The sequence below is a fragment of the Filicampus tigris genome, chromosome 1 (genome assembly GCF_054856515.1).
Source record: "Filicampus tigris isolate MCC_2025a chromosome 1, RoL_Ftig_1.0, whole genome shotgun sequence".
NCBI classification, from domain to species: Eukaryota; Metazoa; Chordata; class Actinopteri; order Syngnathiformes; family Syngnathidae; genus Filicampus; species Filicampus tigris.
The window spans coordinates 16,635,133-16,655,603 of record NC_141217.1 but is presented as its reverse complement, the minus strand read 5'-3'; the positions used below and the strand labels follow the sequence as shown (position 1 = coordinate 16,655,603).

General features: G+C 40.4%; 3 protein-coding genes across 7 annotated transcripts in view; 1 reads left to right on the top strand and 2 right to left on the bottom strand.

The window, feature by feature from the left end:
- The first annotated feature begins 253 nt into the window (after window positions 1-253).
- Window positions 254-9,390, top strand: LOC147153014 (glucose-6-phosphate 1-dehydrogenase). Of its 4 annotated transcripts, none has more exons than XM_086017099.1 (13): window positions 254-301; window positions 2,022-2,143; window positions 5,234-5,271; window positions 5,360-5,468; window positions 5,553-5,770; window positions 5,923-6,081; window positions 6,729-6,854; window positions 7,022-7,115; window positions 7,189-7,375; window positions 7,471-7,706; window positions 7,820-7,896; window positions 8,041-8,133; window positions 8,212-9,390. In XM_086017099.1, the coding sequence occupies exons 1-13, from the start codon at window positions 280-282 to the stop codon at window positions 8,300-8,302; spliced, it is 1,572 nt and encodes a 523-aa protein (XP_085873225.1). In that variant the 5' UTR covers window positions 254-279; the 3' UTR covers window positions 8,303-9,390. The 4 variants fall into 4 exon arrangements, with proteins under 4 accessions (XP_085873225.1, XP_085873307.1, XP_085873387.1 ...); XM_086017181.1 differs by lacking the exon at window positions 254-301 and adding an exon at window positions 308-458; XM_086017261.1 differs by lacking the exon at window positions 254-301 and adding an exon at window positions 308-469.
- A 210-nt stretch (window positions 9,391-9,600) lies between these two features.
- Window positions 9,601-15,358, bottom strand: LOC147153013 (glycerol-3-phosphate dehydrogenase [NAD(+)], cytoplasmic). Its single transcript, XM_086017456.1, has 8 exons — window positions 15,119-15,358; window positions 12,960-13,137; window positions 12,584-12,724; window positions 12,337-12,475; window positions 11,451-11,563; window positions 10,838-11,074; window positions 10,513-10,619; window positions 9,601-10,411 (listed from the first exon to the last, which is right to left on the bottom strand). The coding sequence occupies exons 1-8, from the start codon at window positions 15,160-15,162 to the stop codon at window positions 10,315-10,317; spliced, it is 1,056 nt and encodes a 351-aa protein (XP_085873582.1). The 5' UTR covers window positions 15,163-15,358; the 3' UTR covers window positions 9,601-10,314.
- A 2,563-nt stretch (window positions 15,359-17,921) lies between these two features.
- The window catches only part of LOC147153012 (acid-sensing ion channel 1-like), a 43,092-nt gene continuing 40,542 nt past the window's right edge, over window positions 17,922-20,471 (bottom strand). For both annotated transcript variants that reach the window (XM_086016714.1, XM_086016630.1), the window contains exons 9-10: window positions 20,378-20,457; window positions 17,922-19,542 (exon numbers count right to left, since the gene is read on the bottom strand). In XM_086016714.1, coding sequence (XP_085872840.1) covers window positions 19,426-19,542; window positions 20,378-20,457 — 197 coding nt within the window. In that variant the 3' untranslated portion in view covers window positions 17,922-19,425. The remainder of the gene's footprint in view (window positions 19,543-20,377; window positions 20,458-20,471) is intronic.

Below are 20,471 nucleotides of genomic sequence, written 5' to 3'. Positions count from 1 at the left end.
GACAAATCTAATTATATAATGGGAAATTGGCTGTTATTCTTGAAAACATGACCGCTATAATTGTAAAATAAACTGTCCGTTAAACAATAAACATTATAATTGTCTAAAATTCTGAAATATGTCGACCCAAATATACTTTTCATTACATTTTTGTTTTGTGGCCTTTCCCTAAACTTCTGTCACATCTATGTGATCACGTGCGTGCACGCGCACGTGGCGTGCTTGTCCCGCCCACTGTCGCCCCGCCCACCAGCACGACCTTGACGTCATCGAGCTGCAATGGGAAGTCGAGCGAGCGCTGGTGAGTTTCTCGCAAACCAATAATATCGCCCAATTCCGCCCTTGTCACTTGAACAGGGAAGTAGCGCGCCGTCCCGGTTCGCTGGCATTTTTGCGTGTATTATTCGCACACAAAGTGTGTTCTGTTGTGGGGCGTTTGTCTTCTTGACAACGAGCACGTAAGTAACACGTAAGTTTCAGATGAATGAGCTTCTTCTTTTTCTTGTCTTTTCTTTTTTAGCCGAGCTTGGCGCCGCTTGCTAGCTTGGAAGAAGCAGCAGCTTGTGTTGTCATAACAGCACGTGAAGCTAAGCACTGATGACAAGGCGGTTTTGGTTATTAGTCCGCTGCAAAATGCCTCATAGAAAGTAGCACAAACATTGCTTCGTTCTGCTTTTGCAAGCCAGCGCTAGCATTGTTTTGAAATTTGAATTGACAGACGAAGAACCGAATGATGGACAGTTGGTCAACTATCAAGGTGCTCAGCGGACAGGTTGATCCTTGCTTAATGGGGGATTTCGTGGAGGATTTGACTAATATCATTATAGTTTGTCTCGGGCTATTTGTGGGAGTTGTAGTGGCTGTGGGAGGGTTAGTTCGTTGAGCCCAAATCCACGTGCTCTCACTGTCTTTTGTTTATTTTCGTAAAACGACTGTCTGATGGATTGATTTGACGCCAAAATAAGTATTGCAGTTGTCCAGGAAGTACTGTGGAACTTGTTACGTGCCACTCAAAGTGGAGAAATTTCCTCCACCTGCACTCTGAGTGGTGAGTAATTGGACGAGGAAGTAATTTTGAACAATGCAGCCTTTGCCAGAATGCAGAATTCGCATGGCATGTTACAGTAAAGGTGATTGAAGTTCTCACACTTTGTAATCAAGTAGTAGGTCAAATAATAAGTAAGATAATGTTCTCTGTTCAACACTTTTCAATGAGAGTACTCACAAACTGTTTCACAGACAATAGTTATAAAACAGTACACTATGTAATACTTGAGTAAAAAAGTGTTTGGTAGAAGTACTAATTTAAGTAATTTGCTTGAATACATGGTAGAAAAGAAGAAAAAAGTACAGGCTTTGAAATGCACTCAATTGCAACAATAAAAAATATGTTACGTACAATACTCGTTTTGATAAATTGGCTCAAGAAAAAATAAGACAATACATTTGCGACGAACCGTTCTTGGTTCAATTCTCTTATAGGGCCCTGGATTAGGAATATTTTGCTCCTCTCAATCTGTTGCGTCAGTTAATGTCATTAACGCTCACTGGTTAGCATTTGTACATGGCATGCCTCCTTTTCCGCCTTATAAGTCACTGAGATCTTAATCAAGATCTTACGCATATTAACTTGATCTCTTTCCATTTACGTCTTTCTTGGCTTCTTGTTTTCATCCAAAAAGCAACAACAAACAATTTGATCTATTTTGACAAAGGAAGGTGTAGACATTACAGGTATCTGTGTTGAAATGTAGAGAGCAAATCTTAAAGTGTCTTTAGAAAAATAATTGCTCAAGTAACTTACAGAAAAAATACTGTACTTAAGTATCGTTTGAACCATTTATACTTCTTTACTTACCACCACTATATATTGTAGCCAATGAACGTTTTTGATCTTCCCACGAACAATTTTTCCAGTTGTAATCTTCATGGTTGATTTATCAAATGGAGAAACACTGTTTTTAACCATCCCATCATTCTCTTTATGACATACCTTTGTCGTCTTTATTTTCTTTTTGTAGAGAAAATGAGCAAGATCCCCCTCTCTCGCTCCGAGGTGTTCGGGGAGCTGAGGAAGGAGCTGCACAACGATCATGAGTTCCGACACTCCGATGTTCATGTATTTATCATCATGGGAGCCTCGGTGAGAATTACACTGATACAGTTGTGTTCTTTGCAAATGAATTGCCTATTCAATGTTTGAGCCCATCTTTACGGGTGCAACTGAGACGTGACTCCAAACTAGAAAAACAATGGGGATTCCCAAATAGATTAGCATAAAAGCTACGATAGCAGCAGTTTTATCAGAAACAAAAACAAAACAATCAAGAAAGCTGTGTTCACGCTCATCCTGATTGACTTCAGAGGGAAACGGTGGCTACTTGTCAAGCTAGCGTGATGTGCTGTATTTTCTTTTAATTCCTATTTAATACCTGGCTTTGTTATCCTCATAATATAAACACCTCATGCCATGGTACATTTACATTGGATCCCTACCTATGTGTGTGTGTGTGTTTTTTTCCAAAACCTGTTCCCTTTGCATTATGTCTCGACACATGCCAATCCTTTAAAAAGAATGTTGTAAGTATTCAAAAATGCTGCAGTCGTTGCACAGGAACTGATTGAGGAAACGTTGAAAGTGATTTCACCAAGCTTCTACAAACAAGGGCTGCTCAGTAATCTCAAGGTTTCAAAAGCATCACCTCAAGGTTCCTCTTTGCTTCAACTTTGTAAGATCTGCAATCTCACGATAGCACCTGCCGTCTGTTTGAAGACACATGAAAGCATAGTTGACAATTTTAACACAAGACGTTAGAATGCATCCAAACCATTTCAGATTGCTAAATTCTTTGCAATAAAAGACCAAAAGTGTAAAGTGGTCTATGGTGCCCTCTTTCACGGATGGAGGACTGATCAAAGGGTGGGGGAGAGCTTCATTCAGAGAGTCTAGTGATTTGCTCCTTATCCTCAATTAACAGATGAAAAAATAGCAGTGAAAAAAGCAGTATCAACCATGATTTGTTATCAGACCGCTCCCACTACACACTTTTTTTTCACAACAATTTGTTGCTTTATCACAAAATCTTTCAGCCAACTTGACAATGAACGATGAACGATGTGTTATGGGAGACTTGTGTGATTTATTTAATTTTTATATCCTTTTTTTGCATGGCACAATGCTGACTCCAATGCCACAGCCAATTAGGAGATGACATCATCGAATGATTGCGGCTTTCAGGAGAGCCAGTACTGTGTATTGGATTGATGGAAACTGGAAATTGAATTGATCAGTTTCAGGCTTGAGCTGCCGTGGCTATAAAAGCTTTATTAACATGATAAGAAAGCAATACTCACTTTTTTTGTGTTGCAGTTTGTAGTTGTTGCTGGATTTAAAATGTGTAGGAAAAGTGCATTTCCACTTTGTTTAGCTTGGTGAAACATCTTGTAAGCAGTGAGTTCCATTAGCTGTTCCATTGCCCTTATCACTTATCATCATCATCATCAAACGTTTCATTTTACCATCCCTGGTACTCTTTCACCAAAGAAAAAGCACTATTGTTTACACTTGTCTGCTCACTGGGCTGGTGTCTCCTAAGATTTGCCGACATCTCATGTGATGTCGCACATGATGTTGGTTTGAACTTTCAAGGTTTGATTAACTTTTGGTACATTTTACCTCACAGTTTGTGTTGAACTCCCAATTGAACTACTTTTGAAGTGTTTGAACTGGACAGAATTGTACAAACTACTGCCACCTGCTGGCCAGAAGAGGAAGCTGAGGAACTTGAATAAACTGAGGTTGTGGCGTCATGAAATGAAACTTTGAAGGTCCGTTTTTCTTTTTGTCACTGTTAAGATTCATACTATCAAATGAGCAATTTCTCTGTAGTTGACAGCCGGATAGATGTACTTATTGCCTTTCATAGTAAGCAGGACAGTCTTTTTCGTCTATCTTTGTTTGCTCTTGAGTGAGGGTGTGGTATTTTTGCCATGTCATTGGCTGTCAGCATTTTTCCTTTAATGTTGCTCCACTGGCAGATACAGGGAAGGACTCAAGCGTGTGCCGTTTAACTTTAGTTGAACCTGTTCACTGGTGTATATGCCATAGTTTCATTTAAGGTAGTTAGACACTCTACATCATAACTACGGTTACTATAACCATTAAAGGGTAGCAATTTCGAGTAAGTGAGAGCATTAAATAAAGTCAGAAAAAGTTTGAATTTTTAATAGTTTATAACTTTATTATGAGTTATCAGAACTTTGAGTGTAGCGTTCGAGATCTGCTAAGATGCAATAATTAATTTAGGAATTCATGCTGCCGCATTAGCAGTTGCCAAATCTAATCTAATGGCACTAATAAAGGAAAATTCAGGCTTCTACATCCATCTATACATGTTCTAAAACGCCTGTTCCTGTTCAGAGTTTCAGCTGCCTTTTAACAGACAAATTCAATTAAAATGAGCAATATTTGTGTATTTGTTGCAGCTCTCATGTTGGATGTTGTGTGTTAATGATAATCATCAATCACATGTTGATGTCATTGTTTTCAAAATCAACACTAAAGGGGAAGCCAACGCAAACATGTTTTAAAGAATATGTTCTATTCAGGCCCACTAGTTGAAACACAGCATTCTGATTAATATTGTGTTTGTGGAATCTAAGTTAAGCAACAAAATCTACCCGTTTTTAGCTATCTCTGGGGGCGGCCATTTTGTCACTTCTGTCGACTGAAAATGACATCACACACGCTCGGGGCTCAGATAACGAGCTCAGTTTCAGAAAACAGGTGAGCCGTGATTGGTTGTTATCTGAGCCCTGAGGGTCTGTGATGTCATTTTCAGTCGACAGAAGTGACAAAATGGCCGCCCCCTGAGATGGCTAAAAACGGGTGGATTTTGCTGCTTAACTCATATTTCATATTAATCATATTACCTTGTTTCAGCTAGTGGGCCTGTATAGAACATTCTTGAAAAGATATGTTTGGGTGGACTTCCCTTTAAGTCTGAAATCTATCATTTTACCTATTTTCAGCAATTTCCCCTTTGGTCACTAGAATTTGTTCGTCACCCGATTTAACTATAGTCCACAAGTTTGTTGAAGAGATGTTAGCTGTTCCATTACATCTTTGTGTTGTTCAAAGTAATGACCTAGTTCAGCAGGGTCACTTGAATAAGATTGCTGGGAACCTGTACAATGTTTTAAATTCGTCATGTTTGTGTGTTTGGACCTGCAGGGTGATCTGGCCAAGAAGAAAATCTACCCAACTCTGTGGTAAGTCAACTTGTAAGCTTGGAAATAGTGATGCCGTGTACTGTTCCATTGTTGACAAGTACAGTAACTTCTGAACGTTTGCTTCCAGGTGGTTGTTCAGAGACGGTCTCCTCCCAGAGAAAACATTTTTTGTTGGCTTTGCCCGCTCTGACCTGACGGTTGATGCTATCAGGACTGCCTGCATGCCATACCTAAAGGTGGTAGTAGTGCTCTTTCAACGAACTTAAATGTCACCTGGCTGTGATTCACCGATACTCCACCCTACTCATCCCCCGGCCTAGGTGACAGACTCTGAAGCAGATCGGTTGTCAGTCTTCTTCAGTAGGAACTCATACATAAGTGGAAAATATGCAGATGAGGATTCCTTCTCCAATCTCAATAAACATATCCTCACTCTGCCGGGAGGATCAGAGGCAAACCGGCTCTTCTACCTGGCTCTACCGCCCACGGTCTACCACGATGTTACCAGGAACTTAAAGCACTGCTGTATGAGTGAAAAGTCAGTTGGTGATTTTTTTTCCCCCCCCCCCTTTTCCCTCGTGTATGACTGGATGTTTTTATGAAAAGAAATGCAAGCAGGCGGTAGCCTTCATACACAGCATGCTAGAAACTTGTGACTAGTTGCAATGATGCCCCATCTGTTCTTTGTAGAGGCTGGACCAGAGTGATTGTAGAGAAGCCGTTCGGACATGACCTTCAGAGCTCCGAAGAGCTGTCCGCTCACCTCTCTTCCCTCTTCACAGAAGACCAGATCTATCGTATAGATCACTATCTTGGCAAAGAAATGGTGCAGAACCTTATGGTGCTGAGGTAAGAAATAACAAATGTTTTTGAGGAGAAGGATTTTCTTGAGTGTAGTTGAAAATTCTGCAACTTGCGACGGTCACCAAAAATACACCATGATATATTAAAAACTGTAAATAGGAAGTTGCACCAAAGCTTGATGCTCCCTTGCACCAATCCAATACAATAGTTGAATGAAATATTCTGCCTTCGCTATATTTCTGTTTCGATTCGGATTAACTCTGTCAGACTGCTATTAATGTAATAGGAATATTATTGTGATGTTGTGGTAGAACTGCACTACAGCATGCTGAGAGCTGATGCTAATATTTATGACTCTGTAACAGTTTGAGGCAATACAGTTCTACATCACCGTAAACTATAACCCTAACCACAATAAGAAACGGTGAAATTCTCTATTATTATTCTATATTATAAATGTATGAAGGCAATAGGCATTATAATTTGCCATCACGTGTGTGTGTTCTTAAATGAAGCAATTCATTTCAAATACTTTTCTTTCAATTGACTCATGGTTTAGATCATTCCCTTTTGTCATAATTGCCAATGTCATTGAGTAAACCAAATGAGCAGCAAAAGAAGCTTGTTGTCCTGAACGGCTGTGTTTTTGCATGTCGTGCCGCCGAAGAACACTCAAGGTGATGTTGTTACAGATTTGGAAACCGCATCTTTGGACCAATCTGGAATAGGGACAGTGTGGCCTGTGTGGTCCTCACATTTAAAGAACCTTTTGGCACTCAGGGAAGAGGAGGCTACTTTGATGACTTTGGAATCATCCGGTGAGAGGCCAAAATTGCTGCAGTTAATTTCTCTTGACCGTTCACCGATTGAAGAGATTTGATCTGCGGTCACATGATCAGCCGTCATACTAATCAGCATGATCACGTGCGCCATGGTAGGCGTCGCAGCTTCCTTTCTGTGATCTCCCGTTCTTTGTCCTGGTTAGCGACGTCATGCAGAACCACTTGCTCCAGTTGCTGTCTTTGGTTGCCATGGAGAAACCAGCCTCCACCAGCTCTGATGATGTCAGGGATGAAAAGGTACACCCGTGTTGCTTATTGCTCCAGAATGGAATTTCGTGATTTATACTTTTGATGTGTGTTCTTCTTGAAGGTCAAAGTGCTGAAATGCATCAATCCAATTGTAATGTCAGATGTGGTGCTGGGTCAGTACGTGGGTGACCCAGAGGGGGAAGGAGATGCCAAATTGGGTTATCTCGATGATCCCACAGTTCCCAAAGGATCGACTCAGTCCACCTTCGCCACAGCGGTGCTCTACGTGCACAATGAGCGTTGGGATGGTAAAGTAGTGTTGCCCCTCAGAACGCATCCACAACAACAAATCTGCTGCTAGCACTTATTCTGCTCTACGTTCAAACTGGTGTTTGCCCCTCAGGCGTTCCTTTCATCCTTCGCTGCGGAAAAGCTCTGAACGAGAGGAAGGCCGAGGTGCGGCTGCAATTCACAGATGTCCCGGGTGACATTTTTGGAAATCAGTGTCGCCGCAATGAGCTGGTGGTCCGTGTGCAACCCAATGAAGCCGTCTACGCCAAGATGATGAGCAAGAAACCTGGCGTGTACTTCAGCCCCGAGGAGACAGAGCTGGACCTCACCTACAAGAGCAGATATAAGGCATGCATTAGCGGGTTGCATTATACTGCTGATGGAAGCCTAGCAAGCATTATAAATAGGTGCTCCACCCGTCAAAACATGATCGTTGTTTTTTTGTTTTGTTTTTTTTGCAGGATGTGAAGCTACCGGATGCTTATGAACGTCTCATTCTGGATGTCTTCTGCGGGAGTCAAATGCACTTTGTACGCAGGTCTGTAGTCAGCGTCACCACTTAAACTCTTGTTTGATGGGATCAACAGTTCTTACCAAAGGGTGTCGCCATTGACGCAGTTTGCGTGGCTTTTTAAAAATAGGACAAATGATGAAAGATTCTAATTCTAATGCATCTGTACAGTGATGAATTAAAGGAAGCCTGGAGGATCTTCACTCCACTCCTTCACCAAATAGACAAAGAGAAGCCAAAACCTATTCCTTACAAATATGGAAGGTTGGTGACAGTGTTTATATTCTCAATTAGAAGTAAAAACCACAAACGCATCTTGACAGTCTCCCCTCCTCCTTCTAGCCGGGGTCCAGCAGAAGCAGATGACCTTGTGAAGAAAGTTGGATTCCGCTATGAAGGCACTTACAAATGGGTGAACCCCAACAAACTTTGAGCTATGCTGAGTTTAGGGAGGAGTTAGGGTGGTAGAATAGTTTGAGGGGTGTACCTTATTTGGTGAGCCACACCATGTCCCAGTACGCTTAGGAGAGTGACGTGTTTCCACTCCGTGGCTCCAGTTATTGTATCTCAGGTAATTCGATTATTTCTCTGAGCTGCTTTATTAGATGTTCAAAAGAGTGAGGAATTTAACAAAGCTGGCATCATGACTTCATTCCACCATTTGGTTGGTTGTGGGGAGCAGGTATCTTCAGTTGGGAACAAAACAAATTAAAGCCAAATGTTTTTTTTTTTGTTTGTTTTTTTACACAAAACTAGTCTGATAAACAGGCTTCATATCCTCCATTAACTCATCAACTGTCACATTCAGCGGAGTTTTGTACTGTACCAAAAAGATGGTCACCGAACACAGCACCGCAGGAAGTACTGTGCACAAGCAAAACCCACTGTTGTGATTGTAATACCACAAAGCTTTGATTGCATTATATTGATCACATTTAGGGGACCTTTTTTTTTTTTTCCTTATCTGCCTGTTACCAGAAACTTGGCTCTTGTAAATAGACACAGGAGAATGCCAGTAGTTTATCTTTGCAGCATTTATATTGGAATAGTCTTTTAAGTGTCCTCAAGGGTGAGAAGACAAGCACTTCTCAAGTAGCTAGCCTCCCTCTGATTGCATTCCCTTTTTGTTTACATCAGGGGCGCCCGAGTCCAGGCCTCGAGAACCCCTATGAAACCTGTTTTAGATATCTCCCTCAACATGCCCGAGTCAAATGATCAGGATCGTTATCTCTTCGATCCTGACGAAATGAGCGGCCTCTCATTTGAATCTGGTGTGTTGGAGGAGGGAGAAATCTAAAACAGGCCAGATAGGGGCTCTTGAGGACTGGACTTGGGCACCCCTGGTTTACATGTTCACACTTACTGAAGTTCATTCCGTATTTCAGATGTAGAAACGTGAAGCACACTTCAGCTCTGAATGTCCTTGCAATGACCAACTATGTGCTGCTCTTTTCCGCACAGTCATGTAATGCTAGCAAGAATACCGTAATATATAATAAACTACTCTTGCTTCTTTGTGAACGTGTTTCATGGTAGAAGTTTTTTGTTTTATTCAAGCTTTTTTGAAATTTCAGCTATGAATAAATATTATAAACTTACAGCAGTATGTCAAGCATCTTTTGCATCTATTGTTGCCCTAAATAATTCAAAAAGTGCAAGTATTTTAACCACGACGTGTCCCACTCTGGTGCTGTGAGTAGTTGTAATTAGTGTAAAATATGACTCCACCAATGTCTAGATAGCAATTTATTCATAGACAAATGTTGACATAACATTTAAAAATGCAAGCTTTAGGCAGTCATGTTAACAAATGGACGGACATTTAAGAAGACAGTATTTGGTTTGCACAAACAAGTGCACTAGCCAAGACTTACTGTAGCAACCGTGCATTTTAAGGCACTTGCGTTGAGTAAAAACAGTTGCTGTGCGTGATACAAAGTACAAGACAGGAAATGATTTGCGGACGCTAAAAGCTACTAAGACTATGAAGCAGGGTTACATTATGATGAAATGACTTCTGGTAATGGACAGGTGCCCACTGGACGGCATTATTATTTCCCCTCAACTCTGCCTACTTTGATAAATCTTGTCCATATTTGCGGGACATACGAATTTGAATGCATGTTGACCATTCTACAATGGTCAAATGCGAAGGACAGTCACTGACCCACTAAAACTAGCCGGGTCACTTGACAACCTCCTAGTCGTGGAAGTCAAGTATGACATTCAGGGAATCTGGATTTCTCTCATAGCATCAAGCAACAAGCAAGACGAAAACATGACTTCAAAACACAACTGTTATGCAGCGCCTCCATGGAGTGATCACGAGCGCCACCGCGTTGCGTCACAGCTGTGGAGTGACTGGTTGCCTCACGTTTTGGATGAGTAACAGATGACGTGGTAACGTTCTCCATGTAGAAGGCACTTGGTCAGTTTGTTTGCGTTTTACATGTGCTCTGGGTGGTTTTGCAAGCAGCTGATGAACTCTGTGACTGGATGGCCCTGGTAACAGATCTGATAGACAGCATTGAATAGTGGGAACCTGGTGGAGGAAACAGTTTGCAGTGAGTGTCAAAATTAGCTGGACTCATGCTATTTGGTCCCCCCGCCCAAGTTGGGCTGCGTGTTTGACGCTTGGCTTACTTGTCCACCAAGTTTTTATGCTTGAGGATGAGATAGACCTCAGCTGCAGTCGCTGGCCCTTGCAGCTTCTGACCGTTGAGCATCTCTTTCTCCAGCTCCTCAATGGACTGACAGAGGGAGAGAACATGACAATGACATCTTATTAACTCATTCACTGCCAGACATTTTCAGACCCTCTTTTACCCTAAAAAAATTGAAAAAATATAAATGAATTTGTGGGATTAAACGGCTGGACTGTGAAAAGACAAGTCAATTTGTCAATGGCAGTGAATGAGTTAAAAACTCAGAGAGGTTAACACACTTGAGGCGTGTTCCTCCCGCTCACCTTCCCCGTCTTTGCAAAGGCCTCGGCAACCTTGCGGTTGCGGCCACCGTAGCAGGTTGTGATGAGATCCGCGACGCCGCAGCTTTCCAGAAAGGTTGCAGAGGACACCGGCCCGGCGGTGCAGAAAATGCGGGCAAATGCGATCATCTCCATCAGACCCAACCGGATCACTGCCGCTTTTGTGTTGTCCCCGAAACCCAGACCATCACAGAAACCTGCCCCGACGGCAACAATGTTCTAGAAGACACGGAGAGAAGACAAGCTACAATCAAGCTTTCGTTCCCATGAAATTCAACTTACCTCATCAATATTGCACAATATACCAATACTATCTCACAAATTCACAAGCGGATGAAGCAAACACACCATTTCAGAGTCTGCTGGAACAAAAGAATGACTTTGAGTAAGATATAGCGATATTATGGGTATATTTAGGCATCATAGACACTGGCCATAAAAATGTGTATAAACAAGCCATTGCCTTTTTTTGTGACAGTCAGCCTTGATCTACTGTAGCGCTATAATGCTGCACGTACCCCACATTCACAATGAATACAAGTTAAAAACTCACACGTTTATTCACGTCAGCTGTAATTTTGTGCAGAAAGCCCACCTTTAAAGCTCCACAGATTTCCACCACATCATGCTCTGGCACGACAGTCACGCGGAAGTTGTTGGTCTGCATGAGTTCCTTTAGAAGAGCCCCGTGGTTTTCGTTCTTGCATCCTAGGGGATGAAAACCCAACCACTTTTTTTTTTTTGTAAACGATGCATGACAACCTCTGTGACAAACTTTCTTTTCTCTTCAAACAACTTTCCAAACCACAGCTATTAATGTTCCCCTCAGCTGAAAACTAGAAGCAGGCTGTCTTAAATGTTACATGAACTGCAGGATGTTAAGTCAAAGCAACCCACTTTGTCATTTGAACAAGAAAATAGAAGGCATACTTATCGTCCCATGCTTAAAAGGCAAAAAGCTTAATTTAGAACCTACACTGGCAAGATCATTTTCTTCAAGTTACTTTAAATGTTAAACAGAGCTCTCCGTTTTGTATCTTTTCAAGCACAGCATAAATGGCTCCTGTAAAATTGCTGCCTAAGGCTGTTACATCCAGACTCTTCTCCCTAAAAGACTTATCAACTCTGAAAGACATTCCAAATTGAAATCAATTCCACTCAGAATCTTGCTATCCAGATAATAGAAACGGCAAGCATACAAAAAATTAACCTTCAAGATGCAGGTATTGATTAAGTCCTATACAGTACCTCTCTCTAAAAATAGGTGTGATTGAAAAATACAAATAAGTACATGGACCTAATCTGCATGCATTCTAATTTGTCATTAAATACCTCTTAAATCGGATTAAAACAACGACATACATGCTACTGCAGCCGTAGTGCATTCTGGGATTTGTAGTAGGAACTGAGTGGACAGTAGCAACCACAGTCGGGCGAGGCCTAGAAAACAAGCCCATTCCATGCAACAAATTAAGACTAACCAATCGTGGTCTCACAAAACTTTTCATCAGCTACTTCGTTGGCAATGTTGGCCCCCATCAGCACACTCATTGCAATGCCGAGCTTCTCCTGGATCACATCAGAGATGAGTTTAAGTCCATCAGGCCCCTCATCAACTCCCTACAAACAAAGGGACCAGGTTTGTGTATTCACATTATGGCCCTATCGGAGCATAACGTCAACTGAGAAGTAGTCTTCGGATGAAGCTATAATACCACAAAGTCAAACCTTGATTAGTGATATGCCCAGTGCGTCACTCTTTATCTTGCCCTTCATGGCGTCGCAGGCTTTCCCAATAAACTGGTGTGGGATGACAAACACCAGAATGTCTGCATCACCGGATGCCTCCACCAGGTCTGCAACTGCCAGCTGAGGGGAAATGACAGCATGGAAGGAGGGAAGATGTCATGTGATGTACTATAATATTCTTTGAGGGTCCATGGAGACAAACACTGAGCCTGACAAGAGCTTAACATAAAAGAACTCCTATCCATAGGAAGCAAAATGTGCATTCTAACAAGCAAGCGTTCATGCAATAGCACAAAGGCCAAAGCAACATCCCACAAATGTTTTGGTAAATGATAAGAAACCAACATGGTCTTACCACATTTGCTGGTAGCTTGTGCCCAGGAAGGTACTTCACATTCTCATGGTCAGTGTTGATAATTTCAGTCAGTTTGCGCCCATTCAGCAACTCCTCAAACACCCACATTTTTACAGTGTTGTCAAATTTGGAATTCCGAGCGGCATTGGCACCCACTATCTTGGCAATGGCAGAGCCCCTGTGTTGTTCATAATGTATAGTTAGTTTTCGACTTGAACCCCAAATATGTGACCGTACATATGTCACATTCAAATTCAGTTGGTGTAAATGGGATGGCACTTGGTTGATTGAAGAGACTTTTGAATTCTGTGATCATTTTAATGCTTATCAAACACTCCATATTGTGTCATATGATTGTACAGAATTATAAAGACTTCATTGCAATCATTATGCTGTTGTTTTGCATAGTATAGAAATAATACATACGCATACAGTGTTCCCCACTTTTTTGCGGTGTATTGTTTGCACAGCGTGGACTTTTCTGCAATTATTTTTGTGCTCCTTTTTACAGTGGACTACATAGGTAAGTCAACATTTTGTGTGCCTTTAGTGGAGTACCACATAAGCGACGTGTTTCAATAAATGTAAGTGCAATTGAAAAAAATGTTATAAAATCTCTTAACATCACGGATCAGAGCTGGGCATCGTCTATGCATCTAGAACTTCTGGCCGACCCACATTGTCCCAGTCTGTCCATCGTCGGCGATAGCCAATCACTGTCAAGAACATAATTTTCACATCTCACGCAGGGGCCGCCAGACACGCCAGGAGTGGGGCAACCTGCATGTGATGTGGTACCGGTAAAGTCCGTTCTCGACGCCGTTTGGCTGACTCGGACCGACCGGGCGGGTCTGAATATAGACGGACTAAAGCAAAGACGAATGCCCAGCTCTGTTGCGAATGTTCACCTGCTGTGCGGGTGACCAGCCTTTAAAAAAAACTTAGAGCTACTTCTCGGGCACTGATTCATACAAAGGGCTGCCAATTTGAGACACACTTCTGAAATAACAAATTTGCTCAAATTATCTTTAATTACATATGTGAATATGTAAATAATGATATTCATCTATGTGAAGCGTATACATGGATCATAATGATTTTTCAAAATGATCACACTGGTCAACAGATTCTTCTTTTTCTTTTTTTTAAATTAATGCAAGAAAACCTTTCTATATATATATATATTTTTTTGCGCTGATTGCGAATTTGCCCTTGTTTTTTTTCCTCTAGCACATCGGGTTTCCATAAAAATAATTATAAAATGGGAATAATATATTACGTAATGGTTAAGTTGAGCAACAGGTGGATTTTTTTTTCTGAAACGTCATAGCTGTGAATTAAAACGCATGGTTAAATCGGTAGTGCACAAGTTTTTATGGGTCAAACTTACAAAAAAGAAAATATCTCAAAAACCTCATGTGATACAAAAAAAGTGAAGACATTCTTCAAATCGGTGTGAAAAATACTTTTAGGCACAAATAAACACAAATAACCTCTGATTAAAATTAGCTTTTAATCAGCAACGATTCAACAATGATTCTCTCAATCTTTTCTTGTGTTTACATTTTCACTAAGATCACTCAGCTGTAGCTGTTTTTTAATTAAATTCACGAAAGGAAACACAAAAATCATTAACTCTCTGCCTCTCTTTTACATTTAGTCACTATATTGTCCACGTTGTTTTTTTAAAATGTGATCGTCCTCAAAACCCTGAATAAAACCCCCTGAAAAATGACGCCTCAATTGCATGATTGAATATTTAAGTGAGAGTTATTACAGGTAATTTGTGTGAAGTGTAAACTATATTTTTATACTACTGTACTGTACATGTATACACCAAACGGAACGTGACGTCATACAACAGTCCACGTCAGGTGCCGAAACACTACGTACACAAATTCAAAAAGGCAGCCGTTCAGACCGCGCACTGCTTTTTGAAGACGACAGACTTATTTTGTATGGTGAAGTACCACAGAGAGCTGAGCGAAGTAAATCCTCAGCGAAAAGCAGCTGGTTAGCTAGCTGTTGGCCGTTGATGCTAATTTGGCTAGCACAAGTAGCGCCGGAGATGGCCACGCGTTTTTAAAGTCAGCCCTATCCAATGAAGCACCGCCCCTCTCTCGCTGTCTACACATTGGAGCATCGCTCCTACTACTTGCCAATTTCCAGATCCGATGATGCAGACTTTCTTCGCGGCTGCCATGGTGAAAAGAGAAATCGATGAGTGAACTCTTCGTGAGGTTATGCAACGTCCAAGCAGCTGCCAGCCTGCCTGCCTGCCAAATGTGCCGATGTGGACGCCGAGTCCTTCGTGTTATTGGCCCGCACAAGGGGAGACTCCGGCCCGCCCATTGAAGTCGACGCTCCAACCCTGCTCGATCAGTCATTCAACGAGAGTACAAGAGGTTTGTGGTAGGGGCGGGAGATACTCGGAGTTTTGGTATCGACCCAATACCAAATAAATACAGGGTGGTATTAGCCGATATCAATACGATACCGATACTCTCTGCTTAGAATAGTTATGATATATATATATATATATATATATATATATATATATATATATATATATATATATATATCGATCCAAAATCCATCCATCCATTATATATACCGCTTATCCTCACAAGGGTCACGGGGAATGCTGGAGCCTATCCCAGCTGTCTTGGGCAGTAGGCGGGGGACACCCTGAATTGGTTGCCAGCCAATCACAGGGCACACAGAGACAAACAAACATCCGCACTCACAATCACACCCAGGGGCCATTTAGAGTGTCCAATTAACCTAACAAGCATGTTTTGGGAATGTGGGAGGAAACCGGAGTACCCGGAGAAAATTCACGCAGGCACGGGGAGAACATGCAAACTCCACACAATAATAATCGATCCGATCCAAGTACTTACTTACTATCGATGTTGTCGATATTTGTATCGATCCTCCCACCCCTAGTTAGTGGGCTCAAAGTAACTCGGGCAAATGTCTCACCCACACTTCAGCTCACTTGTTCTAATTACCGCAGAAAAGCTACCGGGCAGAAAAGCTACCGGAAATACGAGTACTGTCCTTATCACTATCACTCAGTCAGAAATGAAACAGAATTATGAAACTTGAAGTTTTTTTTAGTGGCCAAATATAATACCTGTATAATAAGTCTCTGAAAATGTGTTTACTTCTTTTTCTGCCACTGTCACGGGTGCCACACCATTTTATATGGTCCATTAACTCACGAAGACAAATCATGTGTGTCAACTGTATGTTTGTTGCTAAAATACCAATACTTTTTTAAAACATTGCAATATTGCAAGCATTTTTTGTTCCTTTATAAAATAAATGCAAAAATAGTTCAACAAACTTTTTTCATGACTGGCTGCTATTGTGTATATGTAATAATATGAGTGGATATGAGAGGATCATACATTAATTCGAATTTCGAAGTCATAATACCCCCCCCCCCACGCCTCCCCCCGTGGAAAATGAGTAACCCATCTGCGTTTTATGTAATTTTGGCATGCACACATTGCTCAACTAACCACAGTTTGTGTAATATGTGGTTAACAATACTAAACCACATTACACTGGTGGTCAACAGCAAATTTTAATCAAGGAGATTTTGAATTTGTGTCCTAATCGTGTTTTTGACGCCGACATTGTTATATTATTGTTATATATTATTATTGTTGTTATGGAATTGGAATCAGTGCCAAAAAATCATTAAGAAAAGTTAACTTGCATCTCTGATTTAAAAATATCAATACAATTTGTTGACCACTGTCTTTATTAATGCTGAACTCAGCCACATTCCCACTTATGAGAGCACACATTGTCTCAGTTGTTTATTTTAGAAATCTGGAATTTTACATGCGTACTAAACCATTGGAGGAAACACATTATATCCCTTTGACTTTCTTCGCAACAACTATTTTCACAAAGGTTGATCACTACACAAGCAAACCGCTTTTCAGGGTCATTAAGACAGCAGTGGATGGTTAAACATTGACTTCAGGTCTTAAGATAAGATGGATTTTCCCCTCCGATTTAATTCACTCATTGTGATGCCATTCTCTTCATTATCTTCTGGGATTTACTTTATTTCGCAAATCTCTGCACTTGAAATCAAATGCGAAAATGTGCATTATTTTAAGTTGTGCGCATGCAATTGAGATGTTTCATTTTCTGACTTCAAGACATGCCGTTTACTATGTTGACACCATTTCAGTAATGCATGGACTACTATTTTCAAGAGACACCATTTTAAATTGCACATACATGAAACTACTTCGCTCAGTATGTTAAAGTGCTGTATTTATTACAGAATTATAGTCCTAAATATATTTATTTACATATCAGATAAAGTGCTTCACAGTTGTGTGCATTAGTTTTATTTCTGTTTACTCTCACTTAAACTTAAATATAAACAGCACATTAAAAGTCACAACATGTACCATCCAAACTTGAGTGTTGCAGGACTCGGATAAAAGAGAACCTTGTTGTGTAAGACCTGAACAAGAGACCCGGGACTCGTGGAGGAACTGTTAAGTACCGATTCAGCAGTCTGGTGTTCTATGGGTTTTAAAAATAAATCCGGAGCTTTGTTTGGAAGAATGACATTTGAGTCTCACTTAAACTCAAAACAAAAGCTACATTTGCGAGTAATAAAAATGATTTGCATTCATTTTTATATGCATATGAGTATCAATTTGTATGGCAGACTACTCATTCACATGGTGGCGCTATTTGAAGTACAGCAGCTGCCCGGAGCTCTAAGTTAGTGTAAATAATTTTCCACAAAGGGTCTTCCTTTCCTTTAACGTCAGAAAAACAAACACCCTTTCTGGAACCTCTCTCTGACTTTTTTCTGAATGGACTAAAAGTCAGTGTAGGAAGGGTTCAAGTCAAGCAGGAAGTGCAACCAAAGTTTGTATATAGCAAATACAGAACCCGAAGACAGGATTGCATAAAAGGTAATGTTAGAACTTGAACTTTAATGAAACAATTTCTTCAATTCCATAATTTATATGTATCACCTGAATGTCATCAGAAGAACAAATGGAAAGCCCTAAAAAAAAAAAAAATCATCACCCTGTTCAATTCAAGCATGTATCTCCAAGTTGTGTGAGTTATGTACAATATTTGTAGTCCGAAAAGTAAACAAAGTGTGCGTCAGATTTTTTTTTAAAAAAAAGCCATCATTTGGAGATAAATGCTTTACTCTGGACAGCGACAATGTGAAAGATTTCATGCAGTACACGCTGCAAAACTAGGTCTGTAATTATTTGCTACCATGTAAGAAGCTCTGACCATAGCCACAAAACTAAAAAGTAAATCTTAATATACATATTGTTTACTGATGCCATCATACAGAAAACAGACGCATAGCAAACCTAGTACAGTCATATACAATTTAGACTATGATAATACAATGCTGTCATTCTCCATAATAATTAATGTCAGTATTTATATTTTGTATTTTTCTGTTGTTGTTTTGATATGGTATACGGTTGGAGCTCAATGGGAATGACTGAAAATATACAGTATAAATAAAGAATGCATTGCAAGAGACAAACTTTCAAACAGGCACTGCTGGAAACATTACGTGTACTCTTCCGATATCAGCGTCAGCCTTTGGCACTGGCGTTGCGCAACCATAGACATCCATAGATGCTATCAGTATACAACCTCATCTGCAGGTTAACTTTTCATATTTGAAACTGCTGCACATTACTACACGCGACTCGAGCCCTAGATGGTCAGACATTCAGCAAGTTGCTGTCATGTAAACACGTCGGTTCTCAAAAGATAGACTACCAACATCTGCGGTCAAAGTGGTCAGTTATTCTAAACAGCGATTGTTCGGGAGGGGAAATTCAAGACCAGATGTTGTGTGACTAGTGTTTTTTCTGTTTGTGTTTTTACCACAGATATTTTTTAACTGCCATTGGATGTAAATCAGTTTTCAGTAATAGCGTTAGAGCTTATTCCGATGAATGTCTACAACTGCTGCTCTGCAAATGTCATTGGTGGCAATGTTGGATTTTCTTCTGCCCCATTTTACCATTTTCAATACAGGACTTCAAATGTTGCCTTTTTTTTTTTTTTTTTTTAGCTCAGTCACTTGCACATGCAGTCATCCTGCACAATGAGGTAGAATACTGTAAGATGTTTCAAGTCATGTCAAGATGTTTCCAAATATGGACTTGGATGACATGAGAATCAAAATGGGAAGTTATATATAAAATAAAGGGTACATGCAAGTCATCAAGTTTAAATGACTTAAAAATCAGTGATATTCATTATTTTACATGAACAACAAACCCAAATCCTTTAATGCTGATATACCAAAGACATCGGAACCGAAAGTGTCGATTTCTTTGCTTCTGCCCCAAAGTTCAGGCACAGTTGAGATATTTTGCCTGTAGGCTTACAGCACTGAACAAAGTCCGTGGAGGCCCTCTGAGGCTCTGGTCACCTAATGGAAGTTACTGACGTGACACTTGACATCATCAAGGCTCAGCACAGTACCCTGATCATTGTTCTTGTGTTTGTGCTTTTTATCAGAGCAGCCACACAGCTTGTACTTTATCACCTGAGAAGATTAAAAAAAAAAAACGGTCAAAGAAACCAGGATTAACATAACTCACGTGGATATAAAAAGTCTACACACCCCTTTTGGAATGCTGGGTTTTTGTGACTTAAAGGGAGAGTCAACCCAAACATATTTTTTTCAAGAGTATGTTCTAAGCAGGCCCACTAGTTGAAATGCGTTTGTGGAATATTAGTTAATCCACCCGTTTTTAGCCATCTCAGGAGGCGGCCATTTTGTCACTTATGTTTAAAAATAAAATAGATTGTGTTCAATGGGAAAAAAAAATGTTTTCATTGACCCAAATACATTTAAAAAAAATTATATTTTAGAGCTGTAATTTTAATACGATATTTTTGCTTACAGTTATAATACTGTCAGAATCTAACATGGCCCCATGCCTACTCCTGATTGATACTTTGAACAAAACAGTGAGATCCCTCGAATGCTATTGAAGTTTTCTGTGGATCATGGCTTCTGCGCCAAGTTGTGACTACAAAAATGTCAGTTAAAACATGCTAAAACTGCTGAACTTTATTTGAGGTTACTCACAGGCACCTTAAATGATGGCAGTTGTGTGCTGACCCCCATTTAACACAAGTTTGAATGTGATTGATTAATTCTCAACAGCCACAGCCCCCGTTATAAGGTGTGCACACTTGCGCAGTTATTTATTTTTACTTCCTCCTTTCAAAAATATTTAGTTTTTTGAGTTGTACAAGTTACAGGTCACAATAATGGTTGAAACAGTTTTAAAATATTCTATGGTGGACCTGGCGTTTGAACAGGGGGTGTGTAAACTTTTTATATCCACTGTACTTCTTCAACGATGACTCACCTCATAAAGGTAGTCAAATATCTCCAGAATGGTGAGTATGCTTGCGCCAATGAAAAGTCCCATTTGACCACCAATATCACCTGGAATATTCAAA

Coding starts and splice junctions, on each gene's coding strand:
- LOC147153014 (XM_086017099.1), top strand. CDS start 280: ATGGGAAGTCGAGCGAGCGCTG. Junction 6,082..6,728: donor CAGAACCTTATGGTGCTGAG/GTAAGAAATAAC, acceptor ATGTTGTTACAG/ATTTGGAAACCGCATCTTTG. Junction 7,116..7,188: donor ATGATGTCAGGGATGAAAAG/GTACACCCGTGT, acceptor TTCTTCTTGAAG/GTCAAAGTGCTGAAATGCAT.
- LOC147153013 (XM_086017456.1), bottom strand. CDS start 15,162: ATGGCAGCCGCGAAGAAAGTCTGCATCATCGGATCTGGAAATTG. Junction 12,725..12,959: donor ACAAGCTACCAGCAAATGTG/GTAAGACCATGT, acceptor ATTTCCCCTCAG/CTGGCAGTTGCAGACCTGGT. Junction 11,075..11,450: donor AAATCTGTGGAGCTTTAAAG/GTGGGCTTTCTG, acceptor CGTGTCTTCTAG/AACATTGTTGCCGTCGGGGC.